Source organism: Chelon labrosus (assembly GCF_963514085.1).
Source record: "Chelon labrosus genome assembly, chromosome: 12".
Lineage (NCBI taxonomy): Eukaryota > Metazoa > Chordata > Actinopteri > Mugiliformes > Mugilidae > Chelon > Chelon labrosus.
In genome coordinates, this window is record NC_140345.1 from 27,576,731 (window position 1) to 27,599,838 (window position 23,108).

The 23,108-nt window shown below is 42.0% G+C and overlaps 4 protein-coding genes across 7 annotated transcripts in view; 2 read left to right on the forward strand and 2 right to left on the reverse strand.

Annotated features, from left to right (window-relative positions):
• Positions 1 to 231: 231 nt before the first annotated feature.
• pbx2 (pre-B-cell leukemia homeobox 2) lies at positions 232 to 7,897 on the reverse strand. The gene is made up of 8 exons (XM_084557674.1): positions 7,443 to 7,897; positions 6,685 to 6,758; positions 5,374 to 5,618; positions 4,494 to 4,684; positions 4,195 to 4,330; positions 3,546 to 3,687; positions 2,740 to 2,834; positions 232 to 1,034 (listed from the first exon to the last, which is right to left on the reverse strand). The coding sequence occupies exons 1-8, from the start codon at positions 7,676 to 7,678 to the stop codon at positions 954 to 956; spliced, it is 1,200 nt and encodes a 399-aa protein (XP_084413800.1). The 5' UTR covers positions 7,679 to 7,897; the 3' UTR covers positions 232 to 953.
• A 292-nt stretch (positions 7,898 to 8,189) lies between these two features.
• On the forward strand, positions 8,190 to 11,294 carry gpsm3 (G protein signaling modulator 3). The gene is made up of 5 exons (XM_084557675.1): positions 8,190 to 8,632; positions 9,085 to 9,532; positions 9,825 to 9,990; positions 10,221 to 10,462; positions 10,628 to 11,294. Exons 2-5 carry the CDS (start codon positions 9,101 to 9,103, stop codon positions 10,766 to 10,768), a joined length of 981 nt encoding a protein of 326 aa, XP_084413801.1. The 5' UTR covers positions 8,190 to 8,632; positions 9,085 to 9,100; the 3' UTR covers positions 10,769 to 11,294.
• A 1,417-nt stretch (positions 11,295 to 12,711) lies between these two features.
• On the forward strand, positions 12,712 to 20,468 carry dnase2 (deoxyribonuclease II, lysosomal). 2 transcript variants are annotated; one of them, XM_084557687.1, is made up of 7 exons: positions 12,712 to 13,042; positions 13,679 to 13,776; positions 13,921 to 14,107; positions 15,889 to 15,991; positions 16,458 to 16,622; positions 18,148 to 18,366; positions 18,521 to 20,468. In XM_084557687.1, exons 1-7 carry the CDS (start codon positions 12,983 to 12,985, stop codon positions 18,889 to 18,891), a joined length of 1,203 nt encoding a protein of 400 aa, XP_084413813.1. In that variant the 5' UTR covers positions 12,712 to 12,982; the 3' UTR covers positions 18,892 to 20,468. The 2 variants fall into 2 exon arrangements, with proteins under 2 accessions (XP_084413813.1, XP_084413814.1); XM_084557688.1 differs by having other exon boundaries at positions 13,921 to 14,092.
• A 147-nt stretch (positions 20,469 to 20,615) lies between these two features.
• rgl2 (ral guanine nucleotide dissociation stimulator-like 2) overlaps positions 20,616 to 23,108 on the reverse strand; it is a 32,595-nt gene continuing 30,102 nt past the window's right edge. For all 3 annotated transcript variants that reach the window (XM_084557682.1, XM_084557683.1, XM_084557684.1), the window contains one exon: positions 20,616 to 22,491. In XM_084557682.1, coding sequence (XP_084413808.1) covers positions 22,310 to 22,491 — 182 coding nt within the window. In that variant the 3' untranslated portion in view covers positions 20,616 to 22,309. The remainder of the gene's footprint in view (positions 22,492 to 23,108) is intronic.

Genomic DNA, 23,108 nt, shown 5'->3' on the forward strand with positions numbered 1-23,108 from the left:
CCCATCATCAATACAAGATCTTGGTGAAAAATGAATGCAACACTGGATGGAAATAAATCTGGTGACATTGGAGAAGATTATGGAAACGATGCCACAGAGAATGTGTGCTGTAATCAAAGATAAATGAAATATTAGTGTGTGAGAACCTTTTTTTTGGCCAGGCACTGTGTGTGTGTGTGTGTGTGTTTTTTTTTTCCATTATGTCCCAACATCAATGTGTCGACCAGCAGCTGCTTGTGAATACAGAGAGTCTTTATTGTAAAAGAGGTAGAGAGAATACAGGTGTTTCACTGTACAGAAAAAAGACAGCACTGTTGATACACTCATTCAGACCATGTATATGGACTCAGACACGCCTCATTCATTTTACAGGGACACGTCATCCCAGTAGAAAAACAGAACAAAACAGAGAAACAAACACACAAAGTCTTTGGATTTTTCTCTATTGCCCTCTCACTCAGTTAATGCATTCTCTCCTTCTGAGCTGTTAAAAAGAAAAATAGTTGTAACACTAATAATAAAAGCAATAATAATATTAATAATAATGATATAGTGTGCTAAAAACAATGATAATGCAGTCCCTTCCCTGTTCCCCTGCCTAACCACGAACATCTCAGTAACATGTCAAAAGTAGTGGAAAACAAACCCCCACAAGCCCGATAAGAAAACCACACCTGCATGCACACAACACACATACACACACACACACGCTCACACAACCATCTGTGCACTCAGCTAATCACACAAACACCGGAACAACCGACGCTGAGATGTGAGAAAAGAAAAGAGCGACGTTTACAGACATTTAAAATAACCAAACCCAACAAACAATATACATAAAAAAACAAAACAACTGCAGCCGAGTGGGAAGTGTGATATCATTCTTTCTGTCTTTTCCGCCGATAACCTTTCCGTCGCTGTCGATCTGTGCCAGTGGGGCCGGGCCGGGGGCATCAGTCAGAGTTTTCCGAGTGGTCGCTGTGGGGCGAGGCGCCGGACGGGGGCGAGTTTCGACCCTGCCAGTTCCCGTTCGCCTGAGGAATAGAAAGAGGAGATAAATAAAACAGAAGTGGTTCATCCAGAAAAAAAATAAAAAATCACCTGTGACGTCATCCTCCACCAGACAGATGTGAGGATAGAAACGTAGGAGTGGGAACCAACGTGGATCAACGGCCTGCTAACGCTAAACAAGCTGTGACTGCAGCATTTCAGGACGTGAACACTGTGAAGTCGTATTATTATAAAGTGAACAAGGGAAAAATCTCTCACCTTGAATTCTGTTTACAGATCCGGATGAGCTCTGAGATGCTTCCATAAATTTTTCCTTCTTTCATTCAAAATGCTCTAACTCACTGAATAACAAACAAATAAATCTAAAGAAGAATCAACTCATGAAATGATTGAATACGAGTACGCCACGTGTGAAAATGACATAAATATTTGGTCAATATACGCGATCACGTTGACGTTTAAGGAGCCACGTTGCGCGTTTTACATTAAAATGACCTTTTGGACATTTTTGCTTCAAACAGGAGCAAAACTTGAGTTTTGTAAAAGTCTCTTAACCCTCTGGAGTCAAATCACATGACCAGTTTAACACGATGTAGCAGCAAGACAAAGTCTCACTGAGACTCCGTTTCAATTTGTGTAGAAAGTGCTAACTTCAAACTATATACCAGTTTTTAAATTGTGTTGATAGGCCAAGTAAAACTGGACTTATTAAAACTAATGTACGGCATATGTTTGTGGTTTTCACAGTAAGAAATCTAGGTTTTTCCTACTCGGATTTGATAATTTTAGGATTTTAGTTTTAAATCACACATGTGAGGTTGTGCTGAAAAGAATGATACCCAACAAGGCAAGGTAAACTGTTTTCAAGATAAAATATAAAGCAGTAAAAAACTAATTATACTATAGACCTCAGAGGGTTAAGAGTAAGTCTCTAAAGAAATTACATAATAAGATAAGACGAAGGGAACAACAGGGCAAAATACAAAAAACTGAATAAGGTAAGACAAGAGAAACTATATAAAATAAATATGTTAAAGGTACTTCCCAGGTAAAATATAAATCATCTCCCCAAGTCATGATGCACACACAACAAACAGCTGTTCGTGGTTCTGATCCAGTTAGCAGCTGTTATAATATATACTAAATAATGTTGGTATTTATTTGCTTAAAGAACCCAAAACTGACATCCAGTCTCGAGTGCAGACTGTAGGAGACGTGGTGGATGCATTTTAATGCCAGGTGTGAACACACAGACTCAAAGCTGGACACCTGCAATCAGATTTTCCAGGTCTGGATCGGCCTTAGATGAGTACTGTATGAAGAGCAACTTTAAAAGGCCAATCCACTGGTACAGATTATTCTTAATGTGTCATAATAAACACTGTGTCTGGTTTTGCAGATGAATGTAACTCTGTAACTGGCTGGAATTTCAGGTTCTTACTGGGACATCCAGGGACCGAGTGTCCTGTATGAAGCTGGCACTGAACGCTAGATTACTTTGTTCTTGGATGGAACAGTAACACTATGATGACAACTGTATTACACTGTGGTGACGTCAATGTGAAGGAACATGTCGTCCAGTGCTCGCTGATGTTTTGTTGGAAAACAGTGGAGGTTTACTCCCGTCAGGAATAACTAGATCCGTCTCCAGCTGCACGGACGTGGTTCTGACATTAAAATATAGAATGTGACCAGTCTAAGCGTTTAGGTGTGTGTCTTTGTAATTACCTGCACTCCCACTGGGTAGGCAGACTGCTCGCCGTTCACAGGTGGAACCCCGAGGAACAAGTCGGCTGAGCCAGACAGTGAGAAGGACCCCGACCCTGAAGGAAGAGACGTTTTTAATGTCGCTAGTCTGAGCTATAACCATAACGTTCATTTAAGTCAATCAACACATCAGTCTAGAAGCTGAAGGGGAGAATAGAGGAACTAAATTTTGTTTCACTGCTTCACCTCAACACCTCAATCAGAACCCAAGGAGTTTTCAACCAGATGTAGAGGGATGGTGTAAACTTTTGATAATTCGTTTAGTATTTAAATAAATAATGATGACAATGTAGATGGAGGATCATGTTTTACAGTTTCTGAATAGGTCTGAAAGGATTATGTCTTGTGTATGAATGGATGTCGTGTTGTTTTACACTATGCGCCTCTAAAATTGCCCCGTTGGGACAAATAAAGTTTTTAATTTTTAATTTTTTTTTTAATTGAAGTTAATCGTAAACTTTTGATGTTGCTGGTTTCTCTCTGGTTGGAGTAAGTCCATTCTCTCTGAGCATGTTTGCTCCACCTAGGGAAAAACATCAGGTGAGGAGTTTCCAGGAGGGACAGAAACATCCAGTTGTTGAAATAAGAAGTGTTTGAGAAGATGAACCAAGCTGGAATCAATGTGGACAGCAACGTTGGAGACATGGAGACACCTTGGTTCATCTTCCTCTACTCTATCAATTCAGTTTCGTCAATAAAGTTGGGGATAAAAAACTTTGTCCATGTGAACTGTTAAATCTCTGATCAGAATCAGTCTCTTGTAGTACCTGTGGAGTTGGGAGTGTGTGGGGAATCGTCGCCCTGTCTGCCGACTAAGGCCGTCTTCATGGCATAGAGGTTGGCCTCCTCCTGGAACTTGCCAATGTTTTTCTTGTAGCGGATTCTCTTATTGCCAAACCAGTTGGAGACCTTCAAGGACAAAAAAAAAATAAATCAATTACACAGCCTCAAAAACAAACACGGCTTCTCCTTTCTTTGCTGTTTGTTTCTTAAGGCTCATTTAAAGTACTGCGGGAGCTAGACACCGTAGCCTGTGTACGCAGCATGCGCCGATGCAAGCCATTTATAATTGTGCACTCGTCAGTCTGGCTCGTTCTGTAACAACTCCACCCAAACACTAGTCGGCACTGTGTCTTTTTTGCCAGTAGGGTTAATTTTTGTTTCTACTTCCTGCTTCACTTTCAACACCGGCGACTGAAACCTTTGCATAAAGTTTGCCGAAGATGAGCCATACAAATGTTTGTATCTCTGAACCTCCTCAGTTAACCTTTCATCCATGTGTTCCGTCAATCACAATCACAGGTCTTGTGCTCTCCGTTGCCATGGCGCATAGGTACATTTCTGGGAAGGTGCACGTCAGCTACGGCGCTAGGGTCTGAGTCTAAACCACCTGTTAGAGTATGCTCAGTGTCTTACCTGAGAGACGGTGATTCCACATGATTTGGCAAGTTCCTCTTTGGCTTCTTCACTGGGATACGGGTTGGACAGGTGGGAGTAGAAATACTCATTCAGGACCTCTGTGGCCTGTTTGCTGAAGTTACGCCTTTTGCGTCTGATGATGCACAAAGAGATGATGAATATTAGAAACAAACAAAACGTACACAGTATTTCTCTCTTGTACATTTTCTTGCATTTTTGTGAGTGTTCTAATTTGGTCATTCCTATTCCCTAATGAAGAGTTTGCTCAGACTACAGTTTCCTTCACACACGCCCACCTGGCGTCCAGGAAGCGGGACCTCAGGATCATGACGGCCTCGCAGGTGCTCTGCTTCAGCTGGGTCTGGATCGAGCTGAACTTGCGGTGGATGATGCCCACCATGCGCTCGATCTCCCGCGGGGTGACGGGCCGCGTGCGTGACTGCTCCCTCAGCAGGTTCATGACGTGAGTGGTGAACTCGGTGCACGCCTACGCCGAGTGGACCAAAAAGGAGAGACAGACACAGGCGCCAAAATTAAGCTGAGAAGCTCATTTTTGTTTCTGCACAATAAAACCTTCTGAAAAATGCATTATTAATTATTATTATTATTGTTCTGGTTAGTAAACATGTATGGTCATTAGGTGCGTCTGTGAAATCTAATGCAGACAGCTCTGCCAAAAACACATGTTATTGCTAATGTGTTAACTGTAAGCAAAGGCTGTTGTGTACTGGGATATGCTGCGTTGACGTGTTTCTAATGTTTTGTCCACCAACAACTCTTGAATATACACAAGCAAAGTGTAGACTTAATGCTAGTGAATTCACCAATTAAATGACAGCTCACCAGTTTGCTTTATGTGTTACATGTGCAAAAAATATAACTGGAGATTTTTGTTTGTGTTGCAGGAATATGTATTAATTTCTATTGGATTTCATAACAGATCTGAATGTCGTTCTGAATAGTAAAGAGCTTCAGTCTTTGTTACTGTAAGGTGCCTCCAGTCATACATAGTTAAGGAGCTTATACCTGACAGGAATGTATAAAAATGTATTCAGTAAAGCTAAGTTATGTGCTGTGACTAAACATGCCAACGGATTACGCTCCTGGCGGGCAGCTTTAGTAGAGGCAAGCGTGTACAGGCAATGTCAGCGCTCGACTCCTGTTGCGACACGGTACCTGCTCATACTTCTCCAGCTCTGTGTGGTAGATACTGCGAATCTGGCTCAACTTGCTTTTGTAGTCGGAGTGCTCGAGCGAGCTGTCAGGTGACATCCCTCCTGAGCTGGTGGCGGCAGACACGGCAGCGGCGGCCCCGCCGCCCTTCTCCGGCCCCGCTACACCCTCCGCCAGGAGCATGTTGTCCAGTCGCACCAGTTGAGGGTCCTGGGGCTCCTCCTCCTGGGCGTTCCTCATTGAAAGGCCTGTCAACAGAACAAATGACTGTGTGCTTTTGCTTTTGTGGGTGAAATATCTGTTGGGTTTTGTTCAGATTAGCCCTGCTGATTCACACAGTCAGCCAAACCACAGAGTGACGAAACAGCGTGTCTTCATCTTGTTTTGTGCATTGCTTTCATAAACTGTCTGCAGTTCATAATCGCTTGTAAAACGTATGTATTAACAATGCCAGAGTGTCCTTTTTCCTAGTCTGCAGGGCAAATTTATTGGACTAATACAAATAAGCAGCAATGGCCATCATCCTCTTGTCAAATTCCATATCAATTTATTTGTAAAAACAATGAATGTTAACCAAAGTGCTGTACAGACTAGTCAAAGTATGTAAAAGTACATATATACACAAGGTAAAGACAATGAAGAGGAAGAGGTAAAACAAATTAAAAGTGCTAGATTAAAACAATAAAAAGAGAATCTTCCAAACTGAATTAAACACCAAAGAATAAAAATTAGGTTTAAGAAAGGATTTTAAAAACAGGCCACTGTCTGGACCTAATATGATAATAAGAGACTAATATGAGTTTATAGCAGCTGCAGACACCTCTTCTACTGCTGCTGCTTTAATCGCTGACTTTTAATTATGCTTTCTCTTGTAATCAGGAAACTGCTGCAAGATGACCTAGATTGCATGTTTGTTTGCACAGCTGTTGTCGTTTGTCTGATTAGGTTGCTTCTGACTGCAAATAAGTACAATGGAAGTTACTGACAACAATAGTTTATACTAAAAATAAAGTGAATGTGTTTACTTAGATGTTTATAACTGGAGTCGCAGGTAAAGGTTGTGCTGTTCTGTCCGTAGTATTTACTTTAATAATGAGGGGAACATGTCTGAATATTTTAAAATAAAAAAAAAAAGCCCTATAAACATAATGGTAAAAGTGTCATCAGGGGCCATTAATATCTAAATTACACTGGCTTCTGATGACACAGTGTCAACACGGTCTAATAACGCTGCGAGACTGATTCATCAGCACATGAGGAGCTAAACACTGACCACATTATTATTATTATTAATAATAAAATAAAACAACGTACCAGTCTTTTCCTTGATTTCGCACAAAACGCTGAACAATGCGGGTTTCATTCGGTGACAGTTGAGCGCATGTTTCCTGTGGCACACACACACACACAGAAAAGAGCAATGACTTGGTGGCTAGGTGCTAAAGCATGGATGCTAAAGCGAACACACACACAGAGGCAGAGAGGCAACACGCAAAACGGACCAAAACAAAAACACAAATAAAAAAAGTGACGTACCGGCTGCCTTTAGCGAAGCTAGCTTAGCAAACGTTAGCTTCTAACTAGCTAACTTTGAGCTAAGGAGGCAACTTGCTCACCGGTAAGCTGTCTGTGCACGATAGTAGTCGGTATTTAAGAGTCATATTGATATTTATTTATGAGAACAATTACATGGTAACACGTCTAGGCAATATTGCTTATATAATGTTTACATTAACCGTTCGCGTTAGCTGCTTATTGTAGCATTAGCTAGTTAGCATCGGTTAGCCTAGCAGGCTAACAATGGCTACGTTTTAAATCGACGCTAAAAGAAATGCGCGTTTCTAATTAACAGCAAAGAAACCTTAAGCGTCGGGTAATACAATATAATACGAATGTGCATTTTAGCGGGACATGACAAAATAAACTTTGTTTCCTGTTAGCTAGCTGGCTAATTAGTTGGCTAAATAATCTAAACAATAGAAGTTCAGGAAACTTTGCCACTGCGAGAGACTGAGTCAACAACGCAGTGTCAGTGACCTTAAAAATGAAAAATAACACGAGTTGTCACTAACTTCGCTTGTGCCTCGTCCAAACTTTGGTCGGTGATGGTCATTATTTGCTGCAGTATGTCACCAATATCTCTGCGGGTTTCATGTCCGTTCTCCGTGCCCTCGAGGCCCGACTCGCCCCCGTCGGACCGATGCTGGTGACCCGAGTTAAGGGCGTGCATCCCGGGGTGGCCACTCACGCCGAGTCCCCGGCCGTTGGATGGCCCGTTGCCCGTCAGAGGCTGCTGCTGCTGCAACATCTTCAGCGACGCACAGTGGCGACGACTGCTGCCCAACTGCGCTCACACACACACACAGCCCGAGCCGAGGCATCGCTCTGCTAAGCAGGGTCCCCTAGCGATTGACACAGGAAAAGGTACAAGCCGTGCAAACAACCGTGCAGCATGTGTCAGACAATGCTTCGTCTGTGGCACCAGTTAAATAACACTCCTCGGCTGGGAGTAAAACCACAACAACAAAACATCTGCACGCCCTGCACAATCACACAAAGCGTGTGCGTGTGTGTTACTATGTGTGTCTGTCAACAACAAACAAATGACATGGAGGTTTGTGGGCCTTGTTGTCAGTGTACACTCATCAACCAGGTTACAGGCATCTCTAGGAAGCTATTTTTTTTAATTTCTCCTTTTTTCAAAGTGACAATCTCACTTGGACAACTTCTCTCACTTGTCTCACTCAACTTCTCGTTTTAGCTACAAGTCAACAGGATGTGTGCCAAAACCACAGCAGTGTCAGAAGAACTGTGCGCCTGTTTCAACATGTTGCAGTTGCGTCTGACATAATCAAATGAGCAGCAGTTAAAGCAGCAGCAGCAGCAGCTCCTCTGACAGCTTTAAGTTTAGTGGATTATAAAGCCTTTGTTTTCGCTAACCATTTGCAAACGAAGGGTTCATTGTGCCTTTGACAGGCATATCTCATGATAGCCTGACTTGTAAGATGTGGGCCAAATAAATAGGGGTGGGCTGTGGTAAGAGGAACAGGAAGAGAGGAGACGAGCGAGAGAAGGTAGCAAGGCAGTCAGAAAGAGCGAGAGCTTGTCACGTCGGCATGTGAAACCCTTCACAGCAGATTTTTTTTTCTCTTCTTCTCCTCTTCATAAAGATATTGACAAGACAAGTGGCAAGCTGAAAATGTTGCACTCGGTCTGCGGTGACTTCAAGAGATGATGTTTTGAGGAGTCCAAAAGAGAAAAGGTAAGGAGAAAATTACTGAATTTACATTTACTGTGTGGGAGGCAAAGACATTTTTCTTGGGGGCAAATTATTTCGTGGGAATGGATCTGTAAACAAGAACTACAGTGAAACTTTTTTGGCAGGACGCTGAACAGAAACTATCAGCCAGGAAGGAGAAGTTGATGTCTCCTTCGATCACGTTGTTACACACTTTTGTTATCGTACGACTAGCAGGAATATATGACTCAGAGTTAGATTTTCTGCTTAAAACATCTACAGCCGACAAGCTAGAACCTGACAAACTAGTTTCTTGTATTCACCGCTGCTGTGTTGTTCTCTCAATTCTAAGTAACTTAAGTGTACACTCATATCGTGTTTGCTGTTAACATTTTTCTCAGAAGAGTGAGAAAAAAATTAAGTTTTTGACCTAATATCTTTGACCTAGTCTCTGCCTCTGTGTATTGTCTCGTCAGGATTTGACAGAGATTAATGGACTGCTCAGAGATCAGTGTTGAAATGGCAGAAGAGGAGCCACTCGTCATCACCGAGGACGGCGACATGGCTGAAGGTCTCGCTGAAAAAGTCACTGAACAAAGCTGTAGCAAAGAGTCTCCGCTCCTAAAGAAAGAGGAGCCCACCGGAGAGGACAAGGATCAAGAAGATGTGGCGAGTAAAGTGTGTTTGGGAGAAAAACAACACATCAAAACAGAGGAAGATGACGCAAGGGAGGACAAACGGCAGGGTGATAAACCGGAGGACACAAATGATGGACAGAATGGAGATGATAGCGAGAGAGAAGAGCAGGCACATGAAAAACCTGAGAAACCCAGCAACGCAGAGGATGAAAAAGTCCCACAGGGGTTAAATTCCTCTGAGCAACTACCAGAAGGGGAACAGAAGCAAGAAGAGGATCCAGCAAAGGTGAGTAAATTGTTATCTAGGCTAATTAACACCAAGAGCTCACCTCCATTGTACCTAAAGTTAGTGAAGTATTTGATGTTTTTTTACTTTACCAACCAGTTTCCATGTATTGTACATGAAAGACTGTCTTTGTGGTGGAAAAACAGCAGGTAACATTTTATTACAGACCATGTGGGAGTACGTAGGAGTCGAGTGAACTGCTGTGCCAACAAACAGTCCATGCCACTCACTCAGAAACCTTTCCCCTCTCTTTCTTTCATTCTTTTTCTGCCACCTACCCGCGTTCTCTCAGGCTCACCGATTAACCCCCGACTTCCCAGAGTCACTGTACGAGCTGCTCTGCACCCTCCAGGAGGGGAGACGGCTCAACGACCAGCGCTGCTCCTTCAGGCTGCAGAGTGGGATGAGGAGGAGGAGGTGCCACTCCGAGCCCAACACATCCAAACCGGCCAACAGAGGTGGGAGCTCTTTGTTAGGCTGCGCTGCGTTTAACCGAGCAGAAGTGATGAAAGTGAAGCAGCTGCTGTTTCCACTTCTCAATGCTGACTCATGTTGAGCCGAGCAGAAACAACACGAAACGACTCTGTGACTCAGAAATGTTTTGAAACTTCAACTACCATGTTTCCATGTCGTTCCTTGACCACTGACCACTTAAAGCTGTTTGCTATTTTCTGTCATTTCTCCGCAGTCGTCTTTTCCTCCATGACTTCACTGCAGAAGGAGGAGTTTTTTGACCTGGTGGCGACTGCACAAGCACGCCGCCTGGATGATCAGAGGGCACAGCTCGGAAGGTCCATGCCACCAAAGCCAAAAGCCAGAAGTTTCAGGGGGAGCATAAAACAGCTCTCTTTTGCGAAAAAGCCCACACCAGTACCAGAACCAGCACCTGCACCTAAAGAGGATCTGTATGACATGATTCTCACCACACAAGTAAGCAATCCAAACGTGTTATTTTATATTGTTTTATTGTGACGGGGAGTTGTCAGATTCTCAGAATTGAACCAGACTTCTTATAAACTTCAGTGCAGATTTAATGCACTTGATTATCAACATAATTTCAGCTGTTCTCTTCCTTCTCTTTGCTTCCACCCATAGGCCCAGGGCAGGCTTGAGGACCAGCGCAGCAGGGCTCCCGGCCCCATGGACGATGAAGACTTCTTCTCCCTGCTCCTCAGGGTTCAGGGGGGGCGCATGGACGAGCAGAGGACTGAACTGCCCCGCCTGCTGCAAACCTGAGTCAGAAAACAAGGAACTGTGGAGCTACTATGAGGAGGCAACCAGCATTGTTGCCTTTTTACTATTATTTCCTGTAAAAGGGGGCATTTCTGACCCCGACGATGCTTTGTTTATTGGGTTGTCATCCCTCTTTTCGGTACTGGTCAGTGTTAAAGTTGTCAAGATTGTAGCAAAAAACGCTAATCTTTGCGCAAAAATAGCTTTTAATATAATTTGTGGTACGTTCCTGATGAGAAGTTTACTTCTAGTTAGGATTATTTTTTTGTCTTTAGTAAGGTCAGTGGACACGCTTTCTTACATGAAAACTTTGCATTTTATCGAATGTTTGCAATGAGCTGTTGAATGGTTGCTGAGTGTGCGTGGATGCGATCTACTGATTTCATTCTGTTTTCTTTATTTGTACAGTAGATAAGGTGATGAAACTCATCACGGGTGATGGTGAGGAGATATAGCTCCAAGGCCACACTGAGCTTCACTCTGTAATGTTAATTCTCCCACCAAAAAAATAAACCAAATGTTTATTTGAGCCATGTGCCTTCACCAAGTTGTCCACTCTGTCCAAAAAGGTCCCCAGGAGAAAGATAGATTCAACACATTTTATTATTTTTTACTGATTTATCTCAGCCTGTAACAAGATTTTAACGCTAACAGGGATGTTCAAAACCTGCTCTGTTATCTTGATCATTGACCGTCAATCCCTTTGCACACAAACCTGCAGACAGGAACAGACCAGCTTTTCATGTCCCGTTAAGGAAACAGATGAAGTGGAGATAGAGATGTTAATTTTTTACAGAATGAATGGACTAAAAACACGTGTTATCTCAAACTTCCTGAATTCTGGTTTACATTCTTCTTATTAAAGGTCACACCGGCAAAGACAAGCATTAGTATGCACGACCCAACAATAAAGCTATGTTAGCTACATACAGTAGCTGTAAAGTCAAATTTCTATTATTAGTACATGAATATTAATAATATAGTGCAATAATTAGTTGATTCAAACAATCAAACTTGTGACTGTGAAGTTAATGACTCTGCTCTTGCTTGTTATGACTTCATGACAACCCATAACCCAGTGACCCATGGGTCTAAAGGCGCAATATGGTTTCAGAAACACTGCAGTAATCAGCAATATTCATTTCAGAAACACATTGTGTTGACAGTCACGGGGGAATCTGCACTGGGGCGGCGTGTCCTCCTATGTTGTGTTTTTAGTCCACTCAGCTCGGTGGAAACGTTTCTGAGGAAGTCCTGGTCAGTCTGCACAAGGGAGGTTAGGGTGGATAGAGTATGCTGTGTCACTTCCTAAAATAGAGGTGAATTATATGATGTGTCATGGCAACGCTCTGACCAACACCGCTGCCATGGGGAAGAGAAGAAGAAGAAGAAGAAGAAGACACATCACGAAAACAACACACTTTTAATTAAAGCTGTGACAGAGTCAAACAGGAAGAAACAACAGCAGGCCATCTAAGAACATTCAAGTTCCACTTTTAAGATGGATGTGTGTAGTAAATGAAGAACTGGGCCAATGCACTATACTTTTTGTCAGCTCAAGTCAGATTTATGTATAAATCTTTTCTAAAATCTAAAGTTGACCCATGTTCACAGTAAACAAAAGTGCTGTATAGTAATTATATTATATTATATTATATTATATTATATTATATTATATTATTCATTCATTTTCTATACCCGGTTATTCCTGATAAGGGTCGCGGGGGTCTGCTGGAGCCTATCCCAGCTGTCATCGGGCGAGAGGCAGGGGTACACCCTGGACAGGTCGCCAGTCCATCGCAGTATATTATATTATATTATATTATATTATATTATATTATATTATATTATATTATATTATATTCATTTTTTAATGGACCTTGTTTTTACGTAGCCCCGCCCCCCGGTTAACTGCGCCGATCACGTGATTAAACCCGGAAGAATAAGTCCGGAGTCAGGAAGTTTGGGAGTATTTTAAACTGAATTTACCTATAACGGGGGGGAAAACAAACTATCTAGCGTTTGTGTTTGGTATATTTTTAATATATATATATATATTTTTCACCCTCCGTAAAATAAGAGCTGTCTGTCGCCGTTAGCTGTCCTTTATTAGCCGGGAAACGTCAACGTCTCCTCCTCGTGTTGTTGTTGTCAGCTTCATAGAACCAAAACAAGGATGTGGAAGCAGGCGAAACTCTGGGACCACGCTAGAAATACATGCTGACGGAAGAAAAACCATCCACTGAGGACTTAAATGAGGAAAGACGCGCTTCAAGGGTGTGTATACGCAGTTAAATTAAACTTACTGCAACTTTTATTGAGAAGTCTACCTGAAGTTAGTGTATAAGCTGTGATTTGAGCCTGGGTTTTGTGTTTAAGTGTTGTAACACGCAACTTTGTAGCACTGAACTTTACTGTATTTACTGTAAAACTGACAAAAATAGTTTAACTTATCGAAAGTGCAAGTTATCTGTTGTAGTTTTTAATATTTTGTGGGTCTTTAGACTGCGTTGAGATCGGACTGTAGATTCAATTAAACCAATAACAGTCGCTCAAGTGTTACTAAAGTATATTCATAGGTACATTCATTGATTATTATTTCCATTTTATGCTACTTTGCATATCTAAGGGCATTTTTCACTTTTATTACTTTATTAACTTCATAAATTCACATTATTAAATAGAAAATAATCTCCACAGACTTTTATTTTACTCAAAAAGTGAATATTTTTACAGTGTTTTATTGGTACTTTTACTCAGATAAAAGTTCTGAATACATTACAACTCCTTAAGAAAGGGATTTTTTTTAAGCAGCAGAAATATTTGAAAAAATGTAAACATATTTATTAAGTTAGTATATGTAGTGAAATATACGCACATATTTATTTGTAATTAGTTTTCCTTTTGTTTTAGATGCTTCTGTTCCTGTCCCTGCTGATCCTCTGTGTGCCACTAGGGGGCCAGACCTCTCCGATCAGCTGTTACAATGATAAAGGAGATGCTGTTGACTGGTAATTTATTGATAACTGTAAAATTTACATTTTTTTTTAATCCTTTAGGTGTTGGTTGCCAAATTGAATCAGTTTAATAGGCTCACCATGCAAGTTCTTCTATTTACGCAGGTTTCTCCCTCTCTCTGTTCCTGTTTAAATTAGGTTTTATCTGTACAAGCTGCCTAAAGAACACGGCAGGAAATCTCACGAAAAGGGGGAGACGTATTTACTGATGGACAAAGGGAGCGGAGGATGGACGGAGGGGAAGGGGTCAGTGAACGACACCACGGGAGCCCTGGGCCTGACGGTCGGGCAGCTCTACTCGCAGGGAAAGGTCTATTTCCAACAGGTTTTTTTTTATTTCTCCAGCAAAAGTGGAACTAGGTCTAAAAATTGTAAATTCACTTTCGGCTTACAGAGAAATGTCATCCAGGTGAAAATCAGCTGCATTCTGGATACGATTAAGAATCGTATAGTTTTCAGTTCCCTCTTGTTTATTTCATTTTTAGTCAGTGTGAAAGTTTCAAATTTTATTTCACATCCCATTTAAGAAAAAAAAAAATCATATCAATTATCTGTTTGAAATGAAAAAGTACATCTAATCCCCTTATATGATAACTTAGTTGAAAATATGAATCACTTCGTATTGAGCCCATTTTATCATTCACCATCGAGGCTATAAAACCTCATTTTGTATTAATATCAGATTTCTTTGTGAATAATTTTATCACCAGTAGCCTAGCACATTTACATTCAGGTTTTCCCAGACATCAGCTCGAACTGTCTAAATGTGTCTTTGCCTACTTCTGCTTTTTTTGCGAGCTCATAAGACACGTACTGAATGCAGCGATAAGCGTTTTCTTTGGGGACGTGTCTCTGCTTGATAATATTAGATCAGACTGAAAAAAAAACAACGAAATAACGAGAAGTGAAAATGTGCACACAGTCACTGCAGCTGAGGGAGATCGTTGTCTTCACCAAGGTTCTGGTACTCAGCATTCATTTCAAATAAGCGAGAGAGCTGTTGATTCAACTGTGGAGGCTGTGGTTTGTAGCAACACGCGTTCCTATTTATTCAACACTTTAGTCAGTGGGCTAGGGTAAGTAACAGAAACAGTTTAACAGCACCACAAACTACATCCTCCAAAGTGATCATCCTGTTGAATTACCACCTTTCTGGTGCTGTTTCTACATAAAGATAAGATCAGATAATCCTTTATTTATCCCACAATGGGGAACCTTGCAGGAGCAGCAGACAGTTTCAGGACAGTGCACACTGGAAATAAAAGAAGTAAACATCAATAAGCACAAACAAAAAGAGAATTTAATACAGTAGAATATAAACTGAACATTAGAAAAGCCATGACTCTCAAGGCTCTTTTAGAGTACTGCGGGACATAGACGCCGTAACCTACTCATGTAGCCTACACCGGTGCAAGCCATTTCTACTTGTGTGCTCGTCAGTCTGGCTCGCTCTGTAAAAACTCCACCCAAACGCTAGTCGGTGCCGTGTCTTTTTTGCATGGCGACAGTGGCGACTTGAAACGTTCGCCGAAAATTTGCAGAAGATGAGACGTACAAATGTTTGTATCTCTGAACCTCCTCAGTTAAGCTTTCCTCCATGTGTTCCATCTTTATTGATCCAAAACAATCAATTTGAAAATTACTGAGATGGAGAAGCAGCTGGAAATACTAAAGCAGAAACACGTTACCACCAGACGGACCAATCTTGCGGTCTGCATTGCTGGGAAGCAGGTGCCTAAACGGCCCATTAGATTTAGTCCAGGGCTATTACACAGTGTACCTAATGAACTGGCGAGTGAGTGTATATTTGTTGTTCTGTCTGCCATTCTCTAAGTAACAAGGAACAGTTCATGTCCAAAATCCTATCTTTATTGCTGAAATAGAAAAGAAATGCAGCCTCTTAGATATTTAAATAAATTGTGACTGTTGTATTAGAATGCATTCATTCTCACTAGCGTACCTAATGAACTGGCGAATGAGTGTATACTGTAAGCCATGTATTCTTTTCTGTACAAATGTCTCTGTGTTTAACTTGTGTCCATGTATGATGGTATATTTATTATTTACTGTATATAAAACAAAAACACATTTGTCGTATTTTTGCAGAGTAAAGAGCTAGCGTACATCCTCTACAATGACCAGAGGCCACCTGAGGACTCTGGTGACAGATGGGGTGACAACAGTGGAAGCAGAGGGGGGCACACCAAAGGTCAGCGGTCCAGCTCTCCTGTAGCTCAGATAGCCTGCAAAGGATTTAACACTCCATAATCTGCACGTATGGAGATATGTCACAATGCTGTGTAAAATGAAGGATTTCTTAAATTATTCTTAGTTCTTTCTTGTGTTAAAATGAGACAACTGCAAATCCAAGTCCTGTATATTAGAGACATAGTAGATAGTAGAGCATTATGATATTTAAGAAAAAAAACGATCCAAGAACAGTTTGTAATTTTTAGTTTGTAAAAATGTGAAAAATAACATGAATAAATAGAAATATGGAATCTGAAGGGACAGTGTTAAATAGCTTCAGTCCAGGCTTTCTCAGTTTTTAGTTTGTTGTTGTTTCCTTTGAGCAGATCAACTACTACACATTAAATCTCATTCAGTTTCACAAACCATCTGGAGGGAAAACCTTCCTGTTTCCTTCTGACCAGTTTAATGTCTGTGCTCCTCAGGTGTCGTGCTGCTGGATAAAAATCAGGGCTTCTGGTTGGTCCACAGCACCCCCCACTTCCCCCCAGTACGACAGGAAGGACAGTATTATTACCCCAGCACCGGTGTGCCCAACGGGCAAAACTTCATCTGCGTGACCTACCCGCTCGACCGCTTCCAGACCATCGGTAAGACCAAGCAGAGCTCATAAGAATGAGATAGATAGATAGATAGATAACCATTTGTTCAGTGTCACTGGCTGTAATTGTGTTGCACTGACACCTGTTCTTATTATTTGGACATTTTAGTCAGTGGGCTAGGCTAAATAACAGAAACACTTTAGAGTTTAATTCAATGTGGTTCTGTTAATTTAATGTGGTTCTGTTAATTCAAGTTTAACAGAACCACAAACTCCATCCTCCACAATGATCATCCAGGTGAATCGCCTCCTTTCTGACGCTGTTTCAACATCAGCTGAACATTAGAGCAGTCATGAAGGAGGGTTTAGTTCACGACTGTTAGACACTAGAATCAAATTGTTTTCTCTTGTCTACCTAATGAACAAAACATTCAGATGTTTCTTGGGGAAAAACCCGGTGCTAGTACATCTGAATATTGTTCCACAGTCATGTCCGTGCTCCTTTTAGACCAACAGAAAAGATCCTCACGTACACAAACGTCTGGTTTTATATGAATGAAATAAAGATTATTTAGTTCTCTCTTACCGTTTCCATATGTTAAAAGGACATTTACTGGTAAATTTACCTGTTTAGCATCTTTAGTTTTGGCTTTTTGAATTGAAAATAAAATTAACTCTCATTTATATTTAATTTTAGAGTCTAAAACCAAACTTGAAATACCAAAACAATCCACAGACCTACAAAATATTGTATATTATTATTATTTTAAGCCGTATATATAGTTTTTGTTTGAGTGTTTAAAGGTTAATTCTTTAGCAACAATAAATCATTTTAGCACATTTTATTGTCATTATATAAAATACTACCGATTCTGTATTTTTTCCATACCTTATATTGTACGCTAGTACACCAGTTGCATGCCAGCATGGCGATTCTTAGTTTCATTTTGGAGAGGAATCATTGTGTTGTTGTCACCCAGTTCTTAATAATCCATTCAGATATTGACACAACAACACCAGCAGCAGCAGCGGCAATTCTGAACCGAGATAATCATTGTGAACAGGTGTCTTTCCCCGTGTCGCCCTGTCGCCTCTGCGGTTCCCTGGCAGACCCAGCGGTTGGCACAGTTGCTATGGCAGTAGCCTGGGGTAATGTAATTAGATTGAGGTCTGTAACCATAGAGATGCCGGCCCTCACACTGCGGCAGGAATTTGCTTTTATTGGATCCTCGTCTCTCCAGCTGAGATGTCGAGAGTGTCCAGGTTGATGGGGAGCAGCAGAAGGTGATGGCGGCCACTTTTCAGCATTGATTTGCACGTTAATGAAGGGAAGCTGAGGGTTGACGCTGCTGCGGCTGCTTGTTGATAGAATTAGCCCGCTGACTGATATGATTAATATAACTACTTATGTTTAATATGTAGAGTCGGTGCTGAAACAATGAGCCAATTCATTGCCAGGAATCTGCGTCTGTTGCCGTAAACAGTTCTTCACATACCTTCTATTCACTGGACGTATCGATCGATTCAGCTCCTGCAGCGCCGTTATCAGTGGTTTGTTTTTTTTTCCCTCACAGGAGAGCAGCTGCAGATTAATCAACCTGACGTGTACGACTGCGACGTCCCGGCGTCCCTGGCGTCCCTGGTGCCTGCTCTGGCTGCCGTGTGCGAGAAAAAACATCTGCCCAGTCAGATCTTTCCACATTTCAAAACGGTATCCAACCGCAGCGTGACCCTGACCTCAAAGGGCGGTACAGACTTCATCAGCTTTGCCAAAGGAGCCTCTTTTGATGACGGTAACACCTTTGGAGAAGTAAAACTGTTCTGGCAACAGTTTCTTGCTCGAGCTTTATACCTTGTTTGAATTTCTTTTCAGCTATAAATAGTCAACATGAATAGGTTTAAAGAAACTAGAAGGTGTTCTCATGCGTCCTCTCTCTGCTCCATCAGACCTGTACCACTCATGGGTGGCCCCCACCCTCCAGTCAGACCTCCTGGTCCAGTTCTGGGTTCGCTCCACGGGCATCCTCCCGTCCGACTGCTCCCACGGCTGGAAAGTCCTGGACATCACGCTCATCCACCCGGGGCAGTCGTTCACCTTCAAGGCCAGCCAGGACCACTCAAAGTGGGCCGTCAGCGCCAAAGCGGCGGGGCAGAGGTCCGGAGGAGGGTGGGTATGCGTGGGGGACATAAACCGGAACGAGGCGGAGGAGAAGCGGGGCGGGGGCACGGTGTGTCTGCAGGACCCGACGGTGTGGAAAGCCTACCGGACGGCAGCGCTGGAGTGCCAGGCTTGTGGAGGAGGGACAAGCTCGTGTTGACGCCCTGCAGGAGTCAGATGGGTAAACTGGGCTTGAGACGCAGGGTTTGGTTTGACTGGGATATCTGACTGAAAGTACCCATGTTTAGTATTTAAAATCATCTTTTCAACCATTGAATAATTTTGGGATAGTTCCAATCATTTTCTTAAAGGTTTCCTGTGGAGATTTTGACGTGTGTACTGAGGGGAACTGCAAGCTAGATGACAAGATTGCACTCATAACCTTGACCTGAAAGTTGCTCAGTGGCATAAATCTTTTTTCCATTGCTAGCTGCATATTTCACACTCTTACGTAATTGTGAGCTCAAAGAGGATGCTCATTAACTTCCTTCCCAGTCGAGCTGGTCAAGAGTAGCAGCGACACAGACCAGTGGCGGCTGACTTCCTGTCCTCACAAAACAGTCAGTGTATATGAAATTTTTTATGACATTTAGTTTGGCCTCTGTGTTAAAATGCCGTAGTTTTTCACTGCTTAATGTTTTAATGAGGGTGGTGCTCGCTTGCAAGTGGGCGACACTACTCCACTGACCAACAGGGGGCAGAAATGTGCCACAAAACACAACAGAGGCCCTAAAGAAAAAGTCGCGTGTGAAGAGAGGAGCGAAATGTGTTCAGTGTATTTGTTAAGGATTTACTGAACAAACTGACAGAAACTTTGTTTACGAGAAAACTCCACAGGGAACCTTTAAATGTTGCTTGAATTAACAACTTGATTCAGATTGCACAAAAACCTTTAATTTCTCTAGCAGTATATTTGTAAAAGAGAATCTTATTTATTAAGATTTTTATTCTCATCAGGACTGTGCGGGTGTTTATATTTTTAAAGATTTGATTAACAGCCACCAAACGACCAACGATCGTCAGCTTCTGATTTAAATACATGATGTTGAATGTTCACAGTGAGCTAACCAGCTAGTCAGCTGTGATTAAGTCTGATCCAGTTGTTCTAGAAAGTTTTTCGGGGCTTTAGCGGGGGGGCTTTTGGAGGTTATCAAGGGTTGTTAATCCTCCTCTTTACACGTAATGCACACAGAGCAGGGCTGGAGGAGGGCAGGTAGTCAAATCTGGCAGGAACCCAGGAGGGTTGATGGGAAAAAATTATGTTAATTTTGGAAAAAATGCAAAAATCTCTAAAGTGCCTCTTTAAAGGAAAATGTTGGTTCAAGTGTCTTTGCAGCCGCTGGGTTCTGATTTACAGTGAAACTGAAGTTGACGCTGTTGGAAACTGGATGAGTTGCTGCTTCACGAGCTCAGACTTTCTGTTTCAGTCAACATTAGCTGCTCTGTGGCTCTGTCAATCTTCTGCTAAATGGATTTTATAGAATTTTTCAATTGTATTAGCTGTGTGGGATTAATTGCACTGTGTAATATTCAGTAAGCATTTCATGAACAGACACTGACAACCTTGTGGTGCGAGGGAGGCTTTAATACTTATTGAATGTTTGTGTTATTAGTTTTTTATGAGCGTCTGTTATCTGCTTTAGGTTTTATATTCACATCACATTTCCTCATTCATTCCTCCTGACCTTGATTTCGCTTGAAAATAAAAACGCTGGGTGACTTGGATCCCAACACGCAGACTTCATCTCATCTGATTTGCGTCACATTCACCTTCCTTTGTTTACATCATCTGTGAGAAAACTAGAAATGTCAGTGTCTGACACGTAGAGACAGCTTTGATTCTTGTTTGAAAATGTCACAACACATCAGCCGAAAGCAGTGAGATTCATACAAAAGTAAATTTATTACCACAAAAATAGGACATCCAGTATGTAGTGCATAAATAGCTTTGATGTGAGACCACGCAGCACTGGAGGAGGCTGCATTTCCTCCGTGCGTGCTGCAAACGTGAGAAAGTAGAGCACCCAGTAGAGAAAGGCACTAAATCCATCAGTAGCATAGCATCAACGCTAGCACACGTCATCTGTTATTACCCAGAATCCTCTCCCTGGCCCCCGCTTCTTTTCGCTCGCGCCTCGGCCGTTAAGGAGGCCTCACCGGCGCCGAGCTGCGGCGACCAGAGGTCACAAGACTTGTTTCGAAGAGGTTGGCGCGTTTGGAAAGTTTAAGATGTTGATTCCAAACATGAAATAGGAGCCGAGGCTTTGTGCTCTGTGTAAACAGCAGCGTGGACGCATCCTGCCTGCTGGGCGGCTGGAAAAATCTGCATAAATTAAGTTTAGCTTATGCTCTGTTGAAAAGTTCAGACCTGGAAAAACTTAAAACCTAAACATGGCTGCGTTTTTTTTTCTTTCTTTCTTTCTTGTTGTTGTTCTTGCAGTTTTTTTTTTTTTTTTTTGAAGGGGTGTTGCAGCGATAAAGAAAAAGCAAACCCACGCGTTTTTTTTTTTTGTTTGTTTTTTTTAAAGTGCTCCAAGTTGTTTTAAAGCTGCACTAACCAATTTCTCTCTGCTACGTTTAGGAGGAACTCATAAAATAGCACAAAGAAGCTGTGGAAGCTTTTCCTTGTGTCGCTTTCCTCTTAGTTTTACTTTGGTCTCCAGCAGCTCCAGAGGAGAGTATTGAAGTTTTAGCTGCTGGAAAAGACGTAGATGACATTTGTGATAAAGCACTCAACACAAAGAGGATAAAACGCTCTGCAGAGGTGCAGAGCTGGTAGTACTTCCTTGGCAGTTTCAGCGATCCAGATTCAATATTAATATATATATTTCAAAAATAAAAGATTAATGCAGCTTTAAGTTTTTTTGCTGAAATGGCTGGCCTCTTTAGATCTTGCAGGTATTTGATGGATTCTGTTTTTGATGAATTAGTAAACACATCATACAGACATATAAAATATATACAAAACATATATATATATATATGTCTATTTTGACAATCTCCAGTGTTTTGCTACAAGGACGCACTGAATCCCTCCTTCAGCGTCTCAATCGATCACAGGAACAAGCTCCGACCAATTAAAATCTTCTCTTTACATTTGGAAATGTCAGTCCTTGCTGAGGCACACAACAATAAGGGATTTCCTGGTGTGTGTGTGTGTGTGTGTTTTTTTTTTAATCCAATTAAATCTGATCTTATTAGTCACTGAATTGGAATGAAAAAGAAAAAGAAAAGCATCAAGTGCTACCTGACTGGGACTCAAAAGCCAGCACCAAAAGCAGTCAGTTAAAGGCTTCCATTGCTCTTCCTCTGGGTGTAAGTTAGTAATGCATACTGTTTTGGGGGAGGAAGAAGAGAGCAGCAGGTGGCTCTGCCGGGAGGTCTGAAATGTCCGCCACACCTTGGCATGTAGAGATTAAAACACGGGCAAACCTGCTCTCGGCGTGAGCAAACTTGGTTGAAGCAGACGGGAGGAAGGCATGTGCAGGTTTTAGATCTTGCACTGAGGAAGGCCACGTTTAGTTTAGTCTAGTCAAGGATCAAGAGCCGTGCCACCCCCCCACCCTCCGGCGTTCACGTCAAAACAGGGTCCGGACCAGCCTCCTCCCCTTGGCCTTGATTCGGGGAAAAGTGGCGCTGGTCTCTGTGCTGATGGGCTGCGAGCCAAGCGGAGTGTTCCCGCCTTTCCTTCTCAACAGGAAGTCGACGCTGGATGACGTCATGGCGTAGAAGACGTTTCCTGTAGCTGGGATGACCAGCTCTGCGTCGAGAGAAGGAAGAGGGAGAAATTAACAGTTTCAGAATCAGGTGATGGCTTTCAGTGCATTTCATATCCACTGTTAGAAGGCGCTGAAATGATTAAGGTCGGCCTTTTCTGTAACTGAAAACAACTAGAGGAAGATCTGAGAGCTGCAAAATGTGAAGCAGAATATTACAACACACAAATCATTGGCTATAGAGCAGCGGTGTTAAACTCATTATAGTTCGGGGGCGACATACAGCCCAGTTTAATCTCAAGCGGGCCGGACAAATAACATAACAGAATAATAACCTATAAGTAACGACAACTCCAGACTTTTTCCATTTGTTTTAGTGCAAAGAAGAAAAAGTAAATTAGGAGAATGTTTACATTTAATATCCTTTAAAAACAATGAAATTCCTTAAGAATAATAAGTGTAATTTGTGCACATTGCTGTCTGCTGTTTAGTCCTGGGTCTCAGTGTTGTGCTCTGTCCACTTCTCTTTCTAATACAAATTAGGAAAAGCAGTTATTTTCAATGAAAAGCTACAGTCTACTATGTAATTTTCGCACTTCTAATCTGCTGCGGGCCAGATTAGACCCTCTGGTGGGCCACATTTGGCCCGTTGGCCGTATGT

Excerpts from the sequence above, each read along its gene's own strand:
- pbx2 (XM_084557674.1), bottom strand. The coding sequence starts at position 7,678 with ATGTTGCAGCAGCAGCAGCCTCTGACGGGCAACGGGCCATCCAACGGC. Across the intron at positions 3,688-4,194 it reads GTGGAATCACCGTCTCTCAG|GTCTCCAACTGGTTTGGCAA; the intron begins GTAAGACACTGA and ends TTGTCCTTGAAG. Across the intron at positions 1,035-2,739 it reads CCTACCCAGTGGGAGTGCAG|GCGAACGGGAACTGGCAGGG; the intron begins GTAATTACAAAG and ends TCTATTCCTCAG.
- dnase2 (XM_084557687.1), top strand. The coding sequence starts at position 12,983 with ATGCTGACGGAAGAAAAACCATCCACTGAGGACTTAAATGAGGAAAGA. Across the intron at positions 13,777-13,920 it reads AAAGGAGATGCTGTTGACTG|GTTTTATCTGTACAAGCTGC; the intron begins GTAATTTATTGA and ends TGTTTAAATTAG. Across the intron at positions 16,623-18,147 it reads CGACCGCTTCCAGACCATCG|GAGAGCAGCTGCAGATTAAT; the intron begins GTAAGACCAAGC and ends TTTCCCTCACAG.
- gpsm3 (XM_084557675.1), top strand. The coding sequence starts at position 9,101 with ATGGACTGCTCAGAGATCAGTGTTGAAATGGCAGAAGAGGAGCCACTC. Across the intron at positions 9,533-9,824 it reads AAGAAGAGGATCCAGCAAAG|GCTCACCGATTAACCCCCGA; the intron begins GTGAGTAAATTG and ends GCGTTCTCTCAG. Across the intron at positions 9,991-10,220 it reads ATCCAAACCGGCCAACAGAG|TCGTCTTTTCCTCCATGACT; the intron begins GTGGGAGCTCTT and ends ATTTCTCCGCAG.